Here is a 17,150-nt window from a genome sequence, read left to right as displayed (position 1 = left end):
CCTATCATTTCCTTATTTATGATAAGTGAACTTAAAGACAGAGATGTGAAGCAATTCAGTGAAAATAAAAGGAGTATTTGCAAAAGTTGTTTTCCAGGATTTGCTCTTAAAGCTGTCACATACATATCATCTGTGTGACATCTCAATGTAGCAAAGAAACATCTCTTAGGCCTGCTAAACAGTGAGAGGCTAGCTACAAATAATAGCACCTACCTTTTATAAGGATTCTTGTATAATAAACAGGACTTGTGCTCTACAGTCTGTTAGTCTTCACCCATTTGGGTGAATATATATGTATAATTTAGGTGTCTAATTTAGATAACTGCTTTGCCTGTACTACACACAGGCTTTCAGGTACATGGCAGAGATTCACATTTCCAGCAAATTCAACAGCTCCTTTTCATGTCTTATCCATGCTGTGACCAGGAACTTGGTGGTTTTACCAAGCACAGATTGAGGACATCAAAAATATCGATTTATTATTCCATCGCAAAATCAAAGCCAAAGCAAATCTCAAAAGTCTCAGAGGAAGAATCAGTTTGAATTATGACCTCCATTCCTTCTACAACATCTCTCCTTTTTTCTAGACGGTGAAGGCTGCCAGGCCAGTAGCAGAACCCAATGCAGGATTTTGGTCTCAGCTACAGAGATACGAAGAAGATTTGAAAATATCAAAGCAGTCTGATCTGCTGAACAAAGGACTTAACTCGCTTTAAAATATCTTCACAGATTGCTATTTTCAAGTGGCTTGCTACAGCTAAATTAGAAAAAAAAAATATCACTAACACTTCCCTTATCACCAAAACATAAAATGTCTTACTCCCCAGACTGAGTGGATGGTCCATTAAATTCATTCAGAGCATTGCTGTTGAAGAAAAAGGGGCAGATAAATAGGGGAAAACAGCAAAAACACAAAATTGTTGGAAGGGCTGTAAACAGATGAAAGACATGGTATCTGCAATGTTTACTTTCCCCAGAGTAACACTGAATATGAAGAACATGTATTGAATGAACGAATGAGTTACTACATGGGGATTTTTACTCATCTTTTGGTTTTCATTAAACTTCCCAGTGATGTCACTAGAAGATCCAATGCAAGACCAAGGAAGTTCTGAATTGCTCTCTCACCTACAGGATCATAATTCATCTTCATGAGCTGAAGTCTCTAGTGGGAAGCTGACAAAGGAACTGCTCTGCTTGAGACCTAAATTTTCCTTACTTTCAACCAGACTAAAGTACCATCACAAAATTACATAAAGGTCCAGAGGACAGAATATTCAGGTGATGGTAAGGTGTTCAGCTCCTGCCTTGCAAGTTAAGTGGCTTTTCTGCTTTTGAAATTATTCACCAATATACCAAAGGGATGATTTTAAGAAGAATAGTTCATAGTGGAGGGAAGAAGATGACACTGGCAACACGACAGTAATTATGACTCCTTTTAGCTTTATTTACTAAGTTTTAAAAGATCTTCAAGTGCCCAAATTCATGCTTTAATAGGTCAGTTTATAAGTCAGCTGTTCAGCTGTACTTGTATGCAAGCAACGTGGCTAAACTATTTTTTCTAAGAGTACTTGCAGATTGCACTGTGAAATTATCTATTTGGATAGACAAAGAAGGAAGGCTCAGGAGGATGGCGTGAAGCTTCTAAAGAAGAGTACTGCTATGTTTTGCCAAAAGTTGTTCAAAGCAGAAAGAAATACCCAAGTATTTTGTTGAACTGTATTAAAACATTTATAATTTAAGAGGGAAGTTATGAATACCAAGAACCTACAGAGTGAAATTCCATTCCACGTTGCTCAAAACATCAGTAGGAAGGAAAGTTAGTTCATCTTCAGCGTTGTAAGTGCTTACATAAGCCAAACATATGCTCCCAATAGTGGAGTAGTTTAAGGCAGAAATTCTAAAGCTGGAATCACGACAGAGAATAAAGCAACTGATGAATGAGGCAATTCAGATGCAGGAGAAGTTCCCAAAGTAAGAGATTGCTGGAAGTTAAAATAGAATTATTTTAAAACCTGAAAACATAGAAATAAAAATAAAAAATCAGGGCTGTCTTCTAGTTACAACAAGGCATATTCTGACCAAATGCTTTCTCCGCTCCCAGCTGTGTTTGGTTCATTCTTGTGTCATTTATCTTTCCTAGCTGCATTCCAACCAACAAGGCATTAGTTGTACATCTGCAGATACGGAAGCGAATGGATGTTTCTAAAGGATTTTCGAAGGTATCATAAATCTTGACTATATACATAATATGTATTTCAGTATACCATGAGACTTCAAGCCCTGGTACGCAGGCTGCATCTTCATTAATTGCCAGGATGCTTCTCATCAAAAAATCTGTTTCAGTCAGTCAGTGGAATAAAGCTTTACTGTCAAAAGCCAAAGCTGCTAAACATTAATGAAAATACAATACATTTCTAACAGTGAGCTATATTAACCAGCAGGCAGCTACAGCATATGAGTTCCACATTTTTTAGTTTTCTGAAATAGCAAAAGTTGGTCTTGATTATCAGGATGTACCACACTCTGTGATTCAATTTGACCAGGCTTCTCAGCATACAGACAATCTTCATGCTGCAGGATTTCATTCTCTGTAGAAACCTATTTCCACTTTAAAACCATTTCCAGGAGGAGGTGCTCAGATGTAAATCATCTCCAAATTAAGATGAAAGATAGCAACTTGGAACTGAAACACCGGAAGTAGTTCACTTTGCTAATTTAAATTCATAACCTACTAACATTACAAGTGATGTAAAAATATCAGTTTAGACATACTCCTTGGCACTTGCGACTGTCTCAGAGTTTTTGGTGTAAATTTGCTGCTGAAGGGCTGGCTGGCCTGCTGAATATCTGTATTTGCTGGCACTGTAAATTAAGAAAAAAAGATAAAAAAGAATAGGCATTACACTCACAGCCACAGTTTCAGATAATTAGGAAGATACTCGTTATGGTCTGTATCCAACGCAGTGATAGCACACGCTTCCCAAAGGTGCAGAAGTTTAAAGCTTATTGTTCTCATCAGTCTTGTAGTTAAGGGGAAAGAGACAGGCTCTTCGGCTTGTGGCACAACTGTCTCTCTGGTAGCTAGAAACAAACTCTGCATTCCTAACTAACGTGTGCCTTTCCTTGATCATTTTAGTCAAGCACCTAAAGCGGAAAAGAATCTAGACTTCAATGCCATTGTGCAAGCTGCAGTTCTTAATAAAGGAACTGAAATGATGAGAAAGGAAAACAGAACTATCTTCAGCCTAACCCCTTCATCTATCATTCATGTTGAACGTGTTTTGCCTTCCTTGGTTTTACCTGATTTTTCAAGATATTTCAGGGTATTTGGTACTTTGTATTAAAGCACAGTGAGTCAGATCTAAAATCCAACAGGGCTGATAAAATATTACCATAAAACTTCACTGGTTTCAGATTAGGCAACAGAGTATCAGAGGAACACTCTCACTTATTAGGTGTTTTGACATAACTTTCCTAAGATTAAATATAGTAGCAGTGATTGTGCTTCTTGCTTCTGTGTTATGATCCTCTCAGGCCTAGCCAGTACATCCTCCAAGCTATTTGAGTTCTTCTGGATTGACATGGACCTCTACTAGTTCTGGCAATTTCATCCCTCTCTTTGAGTAAAGGACTTTCCGTATGTATGAATAATTAAAGATTGGAAAAAAAAATCCAGGCAAGGTTAAATATGTAGGCCAGAAATCTTGATTTCTCTGATTTGATGCACACTAAAACATTCCACAAGAAACAAGAAGATATCATACATTTCTAACAATCAATTGGATACAAGTTGGGAGGAAAATGCCATTACATTTTCTTAAAATTAAATGTTGTTTGACTATTTTAATCATAGTGAGTATCACAGGAGAATTTAATTACAATACATTATATTCTTTGATATACTTTTCTTCGGGCAAAACATAGTTTGCTCTTTAACTGCACATTTTCATCACATAGATATTAGATGCATGATCAGAATTATCTAAGACTAGCTACAGGTGACTGCTGATTGCAGTCAATTATCAACAGGTAAAGCATTTGGGAGGTACAAGTATTCAGTACAGCATCACCCCCATCACAAGTCTGTGATATACCAGAGCACTGAATTAGTACGTAGAGTTTCCTGTTTATATGGGTGCAGATTTAAACCAGGGTGAAAGAGATAACAGTATGCAGACAGAAAATGGTACATAATCGACAGCTATTATTGTAACTGACAAATTCAAGATTACCTGTATTCCATTTTTTTCTTCCCTTTGCATGAGCAGGTTAGGAAGATACCACCAAGCATATAAAGAATAGATCCAGCCCAGCCTAAGTACAGAGCATCTCCTAGTTCATATCTGAAACATGAAAGATGTTATGGAAGCAGCATATAACAGGATCACAAAGCCATTACTTTACACTGAGCCATAAGCTACACAAAACATCCAAACAAACAAATTCCATGCTGGTAGAAGTCAGCTCATGAAAAGGTACTTCAGGAGATAACAGAGGAGAACAGACCTGTTTTTATGTCTGTTCAGTAAAACTCTTAGGTGTGTATTCAAGTGCTCTGCCAAATTGGTGACAGGACAGAAAGTACTGAGCAACATAAAGACAAGTAGCAATAAATAATTGCGTACATTCAATAAACTGTTGATAATAAAAGAGAGAAGTTGAATCTTAAAACAGAATCCGTATAAAGCAATTGGCATGAGTACTTTGAAAGGAAAAGAGGAAAATAAAAGTTGTATGCATACTCCTTTACACATGCTGAATTCCATATCAGTGGTCTGATTGTTACTCATCAACTGCCTTTTCTCCATCAGAGACCTGCCTCTTCGGTCCCCAGCAGAACGAAGCTACTAAAAGTCAAACAAGCACAAGGCTGCCCAAAGACTGAAGAAGTTCAGGACTTCTTCAAGATAGCATTTGGGCAGGGAGCATGCTGAGCATAAATAGATGTGACAGAAGCAGCCAAGAAAGAAATTTTGCCATACTTTCTCAGACCACAGAGATATACCTGTGTTGCACATATAGTCTTTGTTCATATATAAAAATGTGTTTTCCTCTTTTTGTGAAGCTCCTGCCAGACTTTACCAGGTTCAGTCAGGTCTAATCTTTGAGTTAACTTCACTATCTGTGAAATTCCTGGACTGGGAAATTTTCTGGAGTGTCTAGCTCTGTACAGTAAAACTGGGAACTGTTCTTTCTCATTCTGGGATTGTTCATAAATGTATTTCAGCCACAAAACCACAGAGAATGTTGAATATTCATTAGGATATGTAATTTTGTTATGAAACTATATAATAAAGAATCAGCCTTTCCTGGTTTCCCTACTAGAAAGGAACAACTAGTTCTATAAAAACAGCTACTTACAGGTGATCCAGTATCACGTCCATATAAAAACAATTCCTGTAGTTAGCTATTCCTCATGAAACAGACAGCAAGTAAGTAAGTAATCTTCCAGTTTCACTTACATTGGCAAGGCCAATATAAGGACGAAATAAGTGTCATGGACTGTGCAGAACATATACTGAAATCAGATTGTTTATATTCTTTCTATTTGAAAATACAAAGTCACTATGTAACAGTGTCAACGCTTCTAACTCCAGAACTAGCTGGTATCAGGTAGGTTTCTAAGGCTTACACACATTCACTGCTCTCTGTGTTCCCATCATACACTGGAGACCCAAGTAGAGCTCATGTCCCTGCTGCTTTAGGCAATATGCAAACACAGAACAGAGAGAGAATCGTTACCTAAAAAAAAAAAAAAAAAAAAAAAAAGGAAAAATTGCTGGAAGAATGTGGAGGAATACTAAGGAACAATCAGAGAGCACTAAGGAACAATCAGAGAGCACTGACTAGTGCATGCAATGGGCTCTGCTGACTAGTTGCCTGAAGACAGGAATGCTGTAGACATCATACCAAAGGGAAGTATAATAGGATGGATCCATGGAGGACTTAGGTTCCCTTCATAGTTGTATGAGAAATTCCTCTAAGAATTAATAGAGGTTAATATTACTAATTTGCTTCAGTCATAGAAAAACAAAACAAAACAAACAAACAAAAAAAAAGTAAACTGAAAAACAGATTTCCCAGTTTCTTAAGACTGAAGATCAATACTGCCCTGCAATTGAAATTAAACCCTTCTCACAGAGTCCAAGGATGACAAACTTCCTTAAAAGAACAGAGCATGTCCAGCTTTACCAATGATCAAAGTTATTTCACCAAGAACTGCTTAGCAAACTGATAGTCTTAGGCATGAAGTTTAGATACCAAAAAAAAAAAAAAATCTCTAGCTACTGAATACAAACAATCTAGTAACTGATTAACACACACTGATGTTGGAGCCCAACAGCTATAAACAGCTATAAAACTCGCCAGCTATTCTACAAACTGCAATTCCTTATCATCAGTCGTTTCAATCCTCTAACGTATTTATTACTCTTCATATAATTCTCTCAAGGGGACATAAAACAAAAAAGTCTTAGAAGTGCAATTTCTTTCTCAGTGCTTGTTTGGATACGCAAGGAAAACTTACAAACATCCAAGCAATTGCAGAAAGTACTTTGATTCATAACAAAGCACTTCACTTCTGACTCCCCTGAACTGATCCTCAAGGGGAAACCTGTAAAACACTTCAAATATAATCCTAGGAAATAAAGCTTTATAGTTTACTGAGCTAAAAACTATATACTTGGTAGAGGTGCTGGCAAATTATAAACCCTCCCTCTTCCTCAACCCACCTCTCTCATGTTCTGCAGACAATGTGTTACTTGTTTCACTCACCCTTCTTCCCTCTTTGAAGGAGACACCCTGTCACTTCCCTCTACCCTTGCTCTTCATTGATAAATCCGTTTGTCAAGATAAGCTATCCTAAACGGACGCTTAGTTTTGAAGATTGTTGCTTCTATATCAGATAAGAATAAGGGTTTTTATGCCTCAAAACTTGGCTGTGCGCAACTGTATGAGCTGATAGTCCCACAAACTTTGCGTCATTTTAATTCATAAGGAAATCCAACATTGAGCTGTTATCATATGGGGGGGATTGACTTCTTTAAGACAAGCAGGACACCTCAGTGGTATTCTTTATCTACCTGCAGGTCTCTAGCACTCAGTTCAGGCTGTTTTCTGTACTTTTGTTACATTTGCTTGTGAGATTCAATTAAGTCTACATCTCAGTGCTAAGAAAAATAAAAGGTAGAAGTTTTAATTTTCTGTATCATTTAGACAAAATATATCCATGGCTATTTGTATATCTGAGGCATCTGAACATCTTACTCTATTCCCAAAAGGGAGCAGCAGCACAGGTTAAAACACGAAAATACATGTTTGAAAAGTGAACAGACAGACAGTGAAGGCTGTTGGTACTGTGGCCTTCCCAGAAGCAGGCGTCAGCATTTGAACAAAGAGCAATGAATGATGGAGAAGGCAGACAGATCACGAAGGACATGAAAGGGAACAAATGCAGCACATATTTGATGCCAATGAAGGCATAGCCATGAAAAAACAAACATTTGAAGTGACAGCCAGGAACAACCCTGCTTCCAGCATTCATAACCAATAGTAGCACAGGAAACTATATTTGTCAAGGGTACATAATTAACAATTTCTGCAGTTACCATGCATGGTAAAGACTGGAATCAGATGAGAAATACATGAGCCTTAGCTTGTGATCGTCTAACCCTTATGTGGAAGTCTAGAGGGAAGATGCCTAACTTCTTAAGGCGGTTCACCAGGTCCCATCTGAAGCTGTAATAGACACAGTCAAGAAGTCTGTTGCTCTACTCACCACAGTTGGCATGTAGGTAAATAACTCAGATTGTTTGCCTAAACCTCAGATAGCTAAACTAAGGTGAAATTAATGCTTTCCTTAAAAACAACTGGGAGGTAAGGATCTAGCAGAAGTGCCACGAACATAATGTCCAAGATTATGAGCCAGTATGGCAGAAGAGTGATGCTGTACACAGAGAGGACAAAAGAGATGTATTCATTTATTTTTTGCACTGTACCCGAGGATTAAGAACAGTCTTTTTTCCACAAATGGAATTGGAGGGAAAAAAGCCATAAGGAAAGGAGATTTCATGTTAGCATAAGAAGGCTCTGAAAAAGGACAGTAGATCTACCATTGTTTACCAAATCTGTATTCCACTGTCCTCTGTAATATCAGAATACCTACACAGGGCAAACAGATAATCAGGGGACAGAGAGAGGCTCAGACAAAGATACAAACAAGAAGAAAGGAATCACTTTGGCTCAAGCACAACAGCAGATCAAAAAAAAAAAAAAAAAAAAAATCTTGCTGGGAACTTCAGCACTATTAAATTCAGTTCTGGGTTTTGCAAACTGCAGGAGATCACAATTTTCCAATACAAAGGAGCACTCTGTGCCAACAACCCGATACAAATTTGGGGTTGATACTCCCCACACATTCACTAAACCTTCCAGGGAGACCTCTCCTCCCTCCCCACCAACAGCAAACAGCTCTGAGGTGAAAAATTTTCCTGACAACAAATGTTTCCTTCTGTGGGGCTGCATATCAGGATCCAGGTTCTGAAACACTGGAGCAGCTGAGGTTAGTCCTGCTATTTAACACATGCCGAGGTTTGGTGTGACAGATCTATTAACTTACTTGGTTCCAGCGTACAGTGGGTCAAAAAACTGAGCAGTAATCATTGCAGCATACCAAGAAACAGCCACCATCGAAGAGAGACCTACCAGAAAAAGTTTTAAAAGCACATACTTGAGTGAGTCCTTTAACGTCTGTAACAGCTTTAAAACAAGAGTAAGTGTTCATTTCATTTAGTCTAGTTGTGACAGGAATGCAAAGTACTGATAGCATTCTCATTTCAGCTTTGGTATTACCTCCTAAAATAAAGAGAAATCCTCCCGTGACAGCAAACTTCATTTTTCCATCTTCATCGCTTATCCCAATGTTTGTGCATTTTAAACCAAGAAGTGAGAGCACTGCAGCTATAAATCCCAAAAGGATGGAAGCAATAATCAAGGCACGGCATGCCTGAATGTGGACTGAGTGAGAGAGAAAAAGAGAAAACAAATAAGTATTTATACAGAAATTAAATTAAGCCTATACTGCCAAAGTATAAAAGATAGAAACAGTGACAAAATTACCAGAAGCAATGAATCTTGTCCAACCTTAACTGAGGATTTTACTTCACAATTTGAAAGCTCAACTTTCTGCTGTCTTTATCTTAAAAATGAGCTTAATGAACAAGATAAAGTAAGTTAACTTTATTTATCAATATTAATTTTAAGAAATTATCCTAAGCCCTGACACTGAAGGAAACACATATGACACCTTAAAAAGAACATATATATAAATATATATATATATAAAGCATTTGGTAGCTGACTAATTGATTTATCAAATGTTTCATCTAGTTGTGACTAGATGTATAGTGCTAACTATACATAATTGCAGTGTTAATCTTCAGCAATACTGCTTTAAAAAAGGTCCCCAGTTCAAACATTTGTGACCTGGGCTAATGGTGTGCTGAAAAAGCTTTAAAAAAGCTTTTTTTTAAAAAAAAAAAAAAAAAAAAAGCTTTTTTTTTTTTTTTCAAAAGCTTTAAATCTGTTTCAAAAAAAAATAAGTCCGATATTTGCCATACACAAAACACACAAACAGACGTGTACAACAGAGCTCAGCTGCCAATAAGGAAGCCTTTACAGTAAATCTTTATGGTCCTTCTATTGAGACATCACCCCATGAACAAAGACACCTTTTTTTTTTTTTTTTTTTTTTTTAATCTGGCATCTTCTGCTGTAATAGTTTCAGATAAGTTTCTAAGCAGCAATTTGATACACACCTAAATTAACCATGATAACTTCACTCCACCTTGGCACATATCTGTGAGTGCTACAGGCATTTCTTGGAGGTCCCACTATTTGCTTAGCTCTCGTTGATCCCAGCCCAACTCTCTTCCTCTTTCCTGGTTTGCCTAGCTGTCCCCTCGACTCTTCCCACAGTTCTGTGTTTTCTAACTTGTTTATTTTTCAGTTGTTCTTTTATAAAACTTTTTCTTCTCACTTCTTCTTCTCAATTCTGCAAGCTGCTTTTTCCCTTCCCCTTTCCTCTGCCTACACCCCACAAGCACAGTGACATCTCCTTGACAGAGTGATCTCCTCTTCAGTGGATCACATCTTATCTCCACAAACTCACTTTCCGAGCCTGGCCTGTTAATTCACTTTCTGACTGCCCCCATTTTTCCTTCCTGCTAACTCCACGTTGTTATCAGCAGTTCTCCAGAAGCATTCCCACTGTCTGCCTTCCTTTCTCTTTTGCTTTACCACCTCCACTCACAATGTTCTTTCCTGCCTCCCTCAGATGGCTTTGAAACCCACTTTTTCACCAGCAGCTCCTGACCTGATGTGGCCCTGCTGCCCCTACCTACACAGGAGCAGCAGCACGGCACTCTCAGGGAGCCAGCACCTGTGTAAATAGCTCAGTGGCAAGATGCTGTGCAGAGTCTTGGGCCCTAAGTTAAGAATTGACCCATTAAGGGGGTTATAAACGAACCAAATGCATACTTGCATGAGCACCCTGCAGAGAAAAAAAAAAAACCTCATCCTGCTGGTGGCGATGCTTAGGAGTTTATGTAGGGTATCTGTTACGGTCCTATTAATACACACATGCATTTTAAAACCAGCTGTCGGGGAACAACTTGCTAGAAAGATTGTTAGGGAACTGTTAGAAGAAAGCAAAGAACAGATTATTCCCCCAGGATGGACACAGAGCTTCGCAGCATTGCCGGGCGAGTTCCAGAGCTGGTCAGTAACAGCAGGTTAGGTCAGACTGCGAAAGAGACTTCAGCCCCTCATGGCCACTAATGCTGTGGTAGATATTCTTCAGATTAGGAAGATTTCTAAGGAGGTTAGCCAACTCCTGGTGTAGATCCAACTAATTAGGAAGACATGTTTTATCCGGGATAAGTCTGAAGTATTCAAGATTAATAAAAACTAGCTTTACTACCTATAAACATGCTTATTATCTGCAAACTACTGCCTTAATGAACATCTGAGCACACGCCACAATTCTGGTGAATTTCCCGATATTTAGAACCACATCCAACAGGACATTAGTTAGTAACTTCTGACGGGTACGTTAAAACATATACTCATATACTCACTGTATTTGTTCCATTGTATGCAATTTTCAGTCTCAACATGGAAAAAACACTACTCACTTCTTAGGTAAGAAATAGTATTTATAGCCCCTTTATGAAAAAACTCCAGATAACATTGGCTATCAACCACTGCAAACGAATGCCCATACAATAATTCCATACAAATATGGAACTCCCACAAGATGTCTTAAAGATTACTTCTATTAATTCTTCCCATGCGATGCTAGAAGAGATTACACTATATTTAAAATGCCCACCAAATTAAATGCTCAATCAAGCAGCTTCATTTGCCTTATTTTAGAGCCCTTCCTAATGCGTTCCACACATTACATCATTTGAAGATTTTTATAACTTCAGTCTACAAAGTTTGTCTTGGCCAGAAAGCCAATGTTATTTTCCAGTACTATCAGATCACAAAACCAACAATCTTACTATTTTTTCCCCCAAAATTCTTAAGCAATATAAACAAGACTGCACAAAGTCACATACCAGGCAGAGCAAACATAGAGTCAAACACCCTGCAGTTGGATACTCCAGTGCTGTCTTCTGCACAGCTCTTCCAGAGGTTTTCATACAACGTAGATGTTGTGATCACACTACCATATATGCTGGAGACTTTCCAATAATTATGCGGCAAAGTAGCTCCAATAATTGCCCATCCAACCAAACACAAAAGAAAACCAGTAATTTCCAGTGCAGCAGACATGCTTGTGAATAGTAACAGTTAAGTATCCCTATAATTAGATTATCATCAAGTGAAGTATTTCAGAAGCCTCCTTGCTGCTTTACCTCTGGGTTTCACTCCAAAATGAGGCTACCTTTGCTCTTTGCTCAACCCCAGAGATAAGGCTTACAGTCTACGACAATAAGAAGTGGGAGTAGTTCATGATAAATATATTACTATTAAAAAAAATCTACCAACAATATTAATTACTTTTCTAGTGAGAAGTGTCAAATTGAGCCTAATCTTACCCTCAGCCTAGAAAGTCTAGCCAGTATTCCTAGAAAATATTTTGTAAAACTGATGATATTGGCAAATATTTTCTCTCTTTCCTTCTCTGCAATCAACTAAGGTGCACACATGACTAAACTTGCTTGTAATTTTGTTAATGATCTCAATTTTTTTTTTAAACAGCTTTTTTGTGTTATTTTCTTGGTGACAAAGAGCTTGAAAACGGGAATATTTTTTCTGTTGTTAGAAAATTTAGCACATTTTTGGAATTATGGTCATAAGTGATCCACAGCAACTGTACTGCCAGCTTCTTTCAGGAATGTTAAGTCTGTGGATGAATGGTTTTCATTAATATTTCACAGTCCATTGATCCATAGTTACACAGTGCTAAACAGTCCCACTGACACAGGAATACAACTGTGATAACATTCATGTGATATGCATTCCATAGAAATTAAATATAAGGGACAGAACGAACCAGTGCGACAGAACTATCTCAAAAGGAGTACAATGATGAAGCAAAATAGCTGTATGAGAATAATACATACCAGTTGATTGTGTCTGTTTGTCAGATTACTATAGCATTAAAAAATCTATTCTAGACAAAGTAGAAGTACGTTAAACTTCGTTTACTTGCTTCTGTGCTATTCACTAACAAAATCATAAACTCAATTCACATCATCCACTAACGTTAATACCTTAAACGGCCTCTGTATCCAAGCAAGGTTAACCATCTCTCATAGCGATAACCTGCTCTTATCTCCAGGAAACGGAGTCACAGTTTCTTCATAAAATCACTCTGCTATGACACAGCATGGTAGCAAAGTCACGACATTTACATAAATACTCCCAGAAGGATTAGTTGTTGTAAGAGCCACAACTAGCCTGACGCAGATATACCGTTTTTTCAAAATTCACTGGTCACTTTGAGCCAAAGCTCAATGGTTTTTCACAAAAGGTTACTACTACGCCACTGTGATGATTTTCCTCCCTTGGCAGCCAAGAGGTTCTTTGATTTAAGTAAGAACAGATTGGGCAGCGCAGCCAGAATGACCTTGAGCAGCACTGTACTTGCAGTCTTTCAAAGGAAATACACAGTGATGTGGTGAGAAGTGATCTTCTCATGTGGTTTTTCCTTTTGGTAAATCACTGCAATTTGAAAATGATGGCACAGTAAAATGAATACACTGTGGTGGTATATTGGAATATCTGCATCCCGTTAAAAACCCTTCAAAGAGTCTCAGATTCATTTATCCACACACAGATGTTACCCTGGCAACCTCAGTAATCACTTCTGGTTATATGACTTCCAAAGCTGAGTTGAGTTAGGAACTCGAATCAAGTTTCCCCAGATTTTACAATCCTGCCAAGGACTAAAAAATTATTTTAAAAAAGATCATTTAAGAAATTCTCTCTTCCTAAAGGCTATTAAGAAGGCTATTTCAACAGGCAATCATAAAGCACACGTATAAACAGAGCAGATTAAACTGTAGACCTGGAATGCACAAGTTTTTCTTATGTGTTACTAGGCAATTTAATCATTCCCTTAAGGAAGGCACTCTTCTTTAAAGGAAATAAAAATGCTGTAGAATATAGGATCGCTATTGCTTAAATTTCATGAACTATGGTTTGGTAAGCAAAGGGCTTGCCGGTGCCGCTGTGCAATAGCATCTGCATCATCAGAATAAAAAAGTTGGTGTTGATAGCTTCATGCCTACAACATCTACAACAGGAGCTTCATTTCAGCCTTGGTCCAGCTGGGTGGGTGAACTAAATGCCACCGGACGGCTGGCAGTCACGAGGTGCATTCCTTGAGACCTTTTCCCTACCTCATTTCAGCCAGGAGGGATCCAGTTCCTGCACTCCAAGGCCACTCCGCAATGCAAACAAATGCACTCCGTGTGCAACAGATGGGAACGATTGGAAAATGCTGCAAGTAAAATGCTAACGAAGACATACCGATATATAGGCAATATACAGCCAGAGACAAATTGCTACTCACCCCCTCTGATATTGTCAAAACAGGGCATATTATGGTTGCAGAGCATGCAATATGGCTGAGATAGGGCTTACAGGCAGAAATTGTACTCTTCTTTTTTTTTTCTTTCTTTCTTTTTTTTTTTTTTAATTAGATCAACCAATACAGGGAAGAAAGAAAAAATAAAAAAATAAAAAAAAAAAAAGGAATGAAAATATTAACAACTTAAATGTTTGGTCAACAGAAGCTTGTAACTTTTCAATCACTTCCGTGGATTTGCTTCAAGACCCAGGAATGCTGACTTAGCACTGTAAGAAGAGAAACTCCCTGCCAACAGACAGCGAGAACTCTCCAGACAGACACATGACATGTCTGTTGGTTGGCACGGGGAACCCCACGCTGCTTTTAGGTGACAAGCAGTTCTTTGGACAGCTAAAGTTGATCCACTGAGCCCTACCCACCAGGAGTCCTTGCCTATAGCTCTGTGAGGAAGAATGACAGAGGTGCCCTGGGGAAGGCAGCTGCTTTAGTGCACCAGGAACTCCTCTGTTCCTGTTAATTATTTTTTTTTCCTTGCTGGTTGCAATGAAACTGAATGAAAATAGAGGAGGCTGTGCCACATTGTCTCTGCTTGCCATTGTACGCATCCGTGCCAGCTTGCTGCTGCACATGAGAGCAGAAGGACTATTGGCCTCATCATTCTGCTTTCCAGAAATCAGATCTATGTTTCTAGATGAATTTTAGGCAACCTGTTATCTACATAAAGCAAGTCTTGGAGAGGAGCACTCTGACACTGGGTACCAGAAAGGCAGGAAAAGCTGATTTATCTCTGACTGAATGATCAGAGTTTTTAAAATCCTTGGAAGGATATGATTTGCTTTCTTAGGCTACAAATTCTGGCCTCATTACAGCATGCTGAATACTTAAGCTGGCACTATTGTTACAAATGCAAATGAGGTCACTGGATTTGGGGTCCTGCGGAAAACCCATGAATCTTGAGAGTTTTCAGGCAGTCCCATTTTAGAGATCTGTCTTACACAGTTAGGCGGTTGTGACTGCAGCAGAGTCCACGTCTTGTCAAGAAAACGACATTTTCGAAGTCTGTGAGATGTGGTATTTGTAAGACCTGCTTCCAGTCTTGAGCACTGTGTGTGAATAAATCAGCTGGAAAGAATCCAGAAAAACAGCAATGACAATAATCATGGATCCATAAAAAAGGGAACACCTGAAGAAATGATTCTGTAACATAACGCACAAAGTGGCTGCCCAATACTGAAAGCTGAAAACAAATACACGGGAAGCTCTGGAAGTTCTAAGACAAAATCTTCTGAGGAAAACTTAAATGTCAGTCCTTTCTGGTCCTTTTCTATATAAAAGGTGTTTACAGAAAAATATTTAAAAAAAAAAAAGAATACAAACAAATAATTTTCAGTTCTTAGAAAGACAATTTTTCTTTTTCTCTTCGCAGACAAACCACCACACTAGCACATTAATTCTACCTCAGAAAGCACAGAAGTACTACTAACACAAACACAGTTTATTTAAGCTAGCCACCTCTGAAAAATTCTAGAACAAATACACAGATTTATCACAAAGTCAAATGAGTTCTGGAATATCCAAGTCCTTTCCCAGACCAAAGCACAAACGCTGACACTTACTGACATACTGCCTGCTTGTAGTTAAGAATGAAACTGAGTAAAATAATACGATACAGCATCAAAGCTGTCGTACTTACTGACCTGGATTGTGCAGTAAAGCATATGGATTTCACTGGGGTCCTTTAACCTGCCTGCAAGTAATAAAGGACAAATCCTGTCCATACGAGAACCTCTGTGACAACTGCAGTACGTGCTGTCCAACTGCACTAAGATACTGTCCACGAAGAAGGAATAAAAGCATATCCCTGGATTTAATATGCATATATACACTTACTATCTGAACTCAACATGTAGAGAAACTTCTTGCACTGTGTTGATCCAAACTCAGTAACTGTGCATTCCATCCAAAGTCCTTCAGAAATCCTTTCTGCAGGAACTAGCACTGCTGTAGTGTCAGAAATTTTCCATCTGTTGGACATGGTAGTGACAAGCAAAATGGTGAATCCTGTCAAAGCCAGCAGCAATGCACAAATTTGTAAAGATGATGCCATTCCTCTGACAGAAGTTGTTTTCAGGGTAGCCTCCCAAAATTCCTGATATTATAAACCTGTTGAAACAGTTCATACACATACAGTAGGTGGACTTATCTTTACACAAGTCACAAGTCCTTAGGAAAACATCAGAAAGGTGTCAACCTACAAACTAATTTACTACACCAGAAAGATGTGGAACTGGAGCCTAAATCTCATGAAATAATTGGAATACTCGGATATTCCATGACACTTTAGTATTTGTTTGGGACACTTATTATCGGAGATGTTTACCCCATGAAATATCAACAAAGCAAAACCAGAAGATCAAAATGAGGAATTCTCTATTTTGAAATTGCAACGTGTCACCAGTTCTTTATTTGTTTGCTAACTCAATCTTTTTTTTTTTTTTTTTTTTAAATTAAAACTATCAAATGCTTTTATAAATTATTCACTCCCTGATTACAATGCCTGTTGATACAAATTAAAAGCAAAATGCATGTGATACTCACGTTTATGATATGTTTCTAGCCTCTATCATTTCCTGCCAGACAGTAATGTCAGCACTTTGTGAGGATCAGTTTGATCAAACAGAAGGGTAAGGTTTGTACTCTTTAGGACCTTTCCCCCCATTCTAAAAATCAAGGACCCAGGGCTATAGCACTGCCCAACTGTTGCACAAAGGCTCAGACATGGCCTTTTGCTACAGCAAAGTCTCAGTGAAATGGATGATTCAACCAAGAAAATTACAACAAAATTGTGCAAGTTACTAGCAAAACACTGAGATTAACCTGGTAATCACTGGCATATAACTTGCTTTGTCAGTGCCGCTGAGCTGCCCACGCACCATCAGATTCCAAGGAAATGCAGAAAAATACTGTTACAATTTTCATAATGAGCGTTTTACTTGAAGCTTTTGCTGCACCTGTCACCAAGATGCTGCTTTCATGAAAACCT

General features: G+C 38.3%; 1 protein-coding gene across 1 annotated transcript; it reads right to left on the bottom strand.

Annotated features, from left to right (window-relative positions):
* Nucleotides 1–2,765: 2,765 nt before the first annotated feature.
* LOC116492440 (claudin-15-like) lies at nucleotides 2,766–16,243 on the bottom strand. Its single transcript, XM_032193195.1, has 5 exons — nucleotides 15,998–16,243; nucleotides 8,854–9,018; nucleotides 8,621–8,702; nucleotides 4,236–4,346; nucleotides 2,766–2,865 (listed from the first exon to the last, which is right to left on the bottom strand). The coding sequence occupies exons 1-5, from the start codon at nucleotides 16,212–16,214 to the stop codon at nucleotides 2,766–2,768; spliced, it is 675 nt and encodes a 224-aa protein (XP_032049086.1). The 5' UTR covers nucleotides 16,215–16,243.
* Between the last annotated feature and the right edge of the window lie 907 nt (nucleotides 16,244–17,150).

Source organism: Aythya fuligula, chromosome 9 (genome assembly GCF_009819795.1).
Source record: "Aythya fuligula isolate bAytFul2 chromosome 9, bAytFul2.pri, whole genome shotgun sequence".
Classification (NCBI taxonomy): Eukaryota; Metazoa; Chordata; class Aves; order Anseriformes; family Anatidae; genus Aythya; species Aythya fuligula.
Note: the sequence above shows the minus strand (reverse complement) of the source record. Positions and strands in the feature narration are given on the sequence as shown.